General features: G+C 43.3%; 1 protein-coding gene across 1 annotated transcript; it reads left to right on the forward strand.

The window, feature by feature from the left end:
- Positions 1–6: 6 nt before the first annotated feature.
- On the forward strand, positions 7–4,244 carry LOC111273292 (uncharacterized). The gene is made up of 4 exons (XM_022854990.2): positions 7–377; positions 543–1,876; positions 2,091–2,375; positions 2,843–4,244. The coding sequence occupies exons 1-4, from the start codon at positions 200–202 to the stop codon at positions 2,852–2,854; spliced, it is 1,809 nt and encodes a 602-aa protein (XP_022710725.1). The 5' UTR covers positions 7–199; the 3' UTR covers positions 2,855–4,244.
- Positions 4,245–4,920: the final 676 nt, after the last annotated feature.

Genomic DNA, 4,920 nt, shown 5'->3' on the forward strand with positions numbered 1-4,920 from the left:
TGATGCTGCTGCTGCTGATGCTGCTGTTGCTGATGCTGCTGTTGCTGATGCTGATGCTGCTCTTACTGATGCTGCTGTTGCTGTTGCTGCTGCTGATGAGGTTGCTGCTGCTGATGCTGTTGCCACTGATACTGCTGCTACTGATGCTGTTGCTGCTGCTGGAGAACAGTCATCTGAAGGGGTAAATCTTATCGAATCTATGATGGCTAGTATGACAGTGGATGATGGACCTAAGGTGGTGGATGCTATTGAAAAGGAACCGGCAGTTGTATTAAGTGCTACTAGCCCAGTGTCACAGCTCATCAAAGAAGCATCACCAGACAAACCTGAAGAACTGAATAAATGTGTGGAAATCGCGCCTCCTGTAGCTGAGATCAGTAAGAATACTTTTTTATTTTCTATATAAATCAATAAGGTGTGCATCTATATGCATCTTTGATAAGAGCCGGATCTAAATACATGTGACACCTGATAAAAGCTACTTTCAATTTACAGACCGTTATGAACAAATTGCATCACCGTTCTTCTTTGTCCTATCACAGGTGAACCCAAGAACGCTGTAAGTGGACAAGCGGATAGCCTCAAGCTTGGTAGCATTCAGGATATAATGGAGAAATTATCACCGAGTGATGCTGAAGAAGCCAAAATTGAGGCGGCGGAGTCTCATGGAGCCGCTCCAGTAATCCCGGATACAATTCCGGAAGCCGAGTGCGTGCAGGATGCTGACTCCGAGTCAGACAACGAAGTTCAAGAGTGGAAATTCGTCAAAGTTGGAGAAACGACACCTGCTGCCCAAGAGGGAGAAATAAAAGTTCCCATTGAATCGAACTTCCTACCTATTGATGCTTCAGTTACAGCGGCTGGTGTTGCAGCTGCTGTTGCCGCCACTGCTGCTGCTGCCGCCAGTGCTGCTGTTGCTGCTGCTGCTGTTTCTGCAGCAACAGCTGAAAGCAAACCTACTGTAGCAAAAGCACAAACGAAGGCTGGCGTCAAGCCAACTGCAAAAGGATCTACAGCATCTCCGAAGGCGACAGCATCAACAAAAACGACAGGCTCCACCGGTGCTAAAGGCAACGCTCCTGCTGCAGCTCCATCAAAGACTGCACCAAAGGCACCTGTTGCTGCGAAAGCTACTACAGTGGCCAAATCAACAGCTGTCGCCTCGTCTAAAACAGCCGCTCCTCGAGCTGCTCTTTCAGTAACTACGAAGCCAGCAGCTGCCTCGAAGCCTGCTGCTGCTGCTGCCGCTAAAATTACCAGTGGCACGACGTCAAAGGTAGCTCCAACTGCCGCGCGGGCACCTGCTGCTAAGGCAGCTGTTGCTCAGAAGACAGCTTCCACAGCTGCGGCTACTGCGGCGAGCAAAACGAACGCGGCGAAGACGCCGGCAACTACAACAACAGCTAAAGCTCTATCAACGGCCAAGCCAACGTCGAACACGGTGAGTTCGGCTAAAGCACCCTCCGTCCGGCCAGCCATGCCGCGAGTGGCCAGTACCTCCTCCGCGAAGCCAACCACCACCAGCGCCGCCGCCGCCGTCGCCGCCGCCCCTGGCGCTACCGCGTCATCTAGTAAACCTCTGGCGAGTACCGCTAAAGCGTCGACAGCCCCGAAGGTACCCTCCACTCGGACCGCGGCGTCCACAACAGCTGCGACAAAGCCATTAGCGGCGCGAGCGTCATCTGCTAAGCCTGTGGCAACAGCTGCGACGTCAGCAGTGGCAAAAAAGCCAGCGACGTTAGCTGCGGCTCCCGCTGCCGCTAGCCGAGTGGCGGCTGCGCGTACTGCGGCGGCTTCTCGGCCAGTGCCAAAACCGTCTGCAGCAGCCTCAAGCAACACAGCTGATTCCAAACCAAAAAGCTCCCTCGCCACTAAAGTGAGTAGTCGTATCGTGACATGTAGTTTCCGCATGAGATGACATGAAGCCTATATAAGTTTCTATGTAACAAGAACTAAGATTCGTATCGAATGTTCTGCTATATATTTTTGACGAAAACATGGACGTATTAGATAAAAATTATCTAATGATCGTCTGGTTAGTTGGTCTTTCCATGCTAATTATTCCACTTGTTATATTACAATATTTACAGACATCATCCACTAACGTTAAATCAGCATCTGCCGCGCTGCCGAAGTCGCCTGCTAAAAAAGTCGTAAAACAGGAGGAGTCTAAGAAAAATCCGAAGGCAGCTCCCGCTTCTACGGCCGCTATTGTTGAAGAAAAAGAAGACGATAGTTCAGTCGCTGAAAGTCAACATCAGGGACTCAACGGTTCAACTGAGACCGATATGCAGTCGTCGGTTTCTCCATCTCAGACAAATGGCCACAGCGAACAAGTCGACCTCCCTGCTGAGCCAGCTCCTCAGACTGTAGCGGTAACCAAATATTACCTTTAAATATAGCACAACTATATGGAATATCCGCTGTCTCTGTTAAATATATATACGTATAAACAAGCCAATTTCTGAAAAATCCAGGTTTCAGTTGAGGTATCAATCAATATTATCTTAACTAATACACGGCTACGATTATACAAAACAGTATCGAAAGCTTTCTCCGAATATATCTATTCTACCTGAGTCTTTTATTTTGTTGGTCCACCTTGAAACATTCCTTTCCTGATTAAGTCGAGATGTATTGGCTTGCGTATCGCTGTGACAGTGGCGTGTCTGTCTATCAGTTAGGCCAAACTTACTTGAAGGTCGTATAACTTATCGTTGTAAAGTTGTCAAATGAACAATCAGCCTACAGTTTAATATTTTTCATCGATAACATTGTTATTCAGAACGTATTTTAAAGTAGTTTAGTAAACGTTGGACTCTTTATTTCGTGATTATGGCAGGAGCAAAACTAGGAGAAGCCTACAAATGAACTATTCGACATCGACGAGAACCCCAAACTACGGGCTATCTATACTGCGCGCGAACTAGCTAGCGAGATGAATGATTAGAAAAGGAATATGGATCAAGAACAAATTCAACGACGACGACGACGACGACGGCTGCAGTAACAACCACCATCTAAAGCGCAAGAGAGGCAATTTCGTTCGGAGTTCCGCATCGTTGATTTAGCTGTACAGGGCGATGACTAGACGGATCATAATAATACGAGGGCGTGGTCTTGGTCATTGGCACTATGCGATGCCTAGTTAGCTGCTCTTCATATACCCTAGATGCCTTCAGTTTGAAGCAAGAGATGACCGCCCGGGCTACGTCGAAGTTCGCTTATATGGTTTGTATGGCCGCCTGCTTTAACTTATGTCAAAGGAGATATTTATTGCCTTTGCCAAGAACAACAAAACGCTTTTTAATAGAGACAAATAACTCATAGGAATGGGAATGCGTAAACATGTCTCTCAACTCCAAATGAGAACTATATAGCGGTAAAAGCTAGAACTAGAAAGACAAGATAATCCTACGATGATAATGGGCGCTGTTTTTCATGTAGAAATTCGACCACGATAAGATAAACCGCAATTTAAATGCGATAGTGGGTCTAACCAGACATGACTGCGTTCAGCTGTTGCGGAAACTGTCATTGCTGCGAGCAGAATATAGATAAAACAGGTAAGGTCGACAGGAGCACGACGCCCTTATAAATTATTATGCGACGATAATTATTTAAAAGAATGTTGTTCTGTTGTCGATATACAGTGCTCGCTTTGCGAAAAACCTGGGCAGGAGACGGATAACGCAACGTGGCTAAAAGCAAAAACATGTTCTGACGATTTAGAAGGCAAAAGTGGAGACGATATCTTTCTTATAGTAACAAACTAAATAAATAAACGTGCGCAAACATGGCTCCATTAAATAGCCATAATATTTGGTAAAAAAAAAAGCCGGCTAATGTAACTGGCCGATACTGATGTAAATCAAAAAAAATCAGGCAACAATTACAGTAGGAGTTACTATAAGCTAAACAAATCAGATGTAATAACAATGCCCTTTTCTGAAGGCTAGGCTACGAGAAATCTTACTATATAACTGTCTATTTGTTGGCATCAACTTACCTACGTATATGCGTAAACACTTCGGTAAACATTTGATAAACAATTATAGTCAATAGGAGCCAGAAAAAAGAAATCTTTATGTCAAAAACAACGAATATAAATCGAGTTCGGACATATATATATATTATATATATATATATATATATGGACAAAACAAAATGCAAATCTGAGAAATAACTTTGTTTTTAGTTTTCTGTTCTCATAATAATAAAATAATGATAATGATGCTTAAAGATATTCAGAATTATCTTTTGGCCTTCGGCGTTGAATGATTGATGCTAAACTGGTGCTTGAAATGTAATAAACCTCTCTCTCTATTCAAATCGAAGTAACAGTAACAGAAAATGAGCAAATATTTAGTCGTCAAAAAACTGTTTAGCTATCGGGTACGTAAATCGAAGAATTCTTAAAAAAGACTGAGTTCATCAAATTGAAAAATTAGACTATGTCGACAGTAATGATCGAAAGAGAAAATTCATGCAGACGTAAAGCTGATTTGGGCCAACGTGGCCGTGCGTAGTTCTCGATAAATATTATGTGTATAATATAGTTTTAGACAATTATTTTTTTTTTTTTAGAAAAACGAGTACTAATTAAGTGAGGGAAGCGCTAAGACCGATGGTTCTAGAAGAATAATACAATGAAAATCCATCTTTTAATCTCTTGCACGTGTACTTTATGTGACTTACAGACAAAGATAGAAATAGAAATGTACTACATATTACTTCTTAGGGGACAATCAGATGTTTCTAGGAAAACACAAGATGTACCGTAGATTCTGTAATACGGGTATAATTTTCATCGAAATATTTCGTGTTTATAAAAAATAAAGCCGTAATTTTTATAGTTCATCGGTTTAAAGCTGAGCACCAATTTAGCATTCGTCTAATACCGTCGGGTATTCAGCGTCC

This window comes from Varroa jacobsoni, unplaced genomic scaffold (genome assembly GCF_002532875.2).
Source record: "Varroa jacobsoni isolate VJ856 unplaced genomic scaffold, vjacob_1.0 contig05917, whole genome shotgun sequence".
Taxonomy (NCBI): Eukaryota; Metazoa; Arthropoda; class Arachnida; order Mesostigmata; family Varroidae; genus Varroa; species Varroa jacobsoni.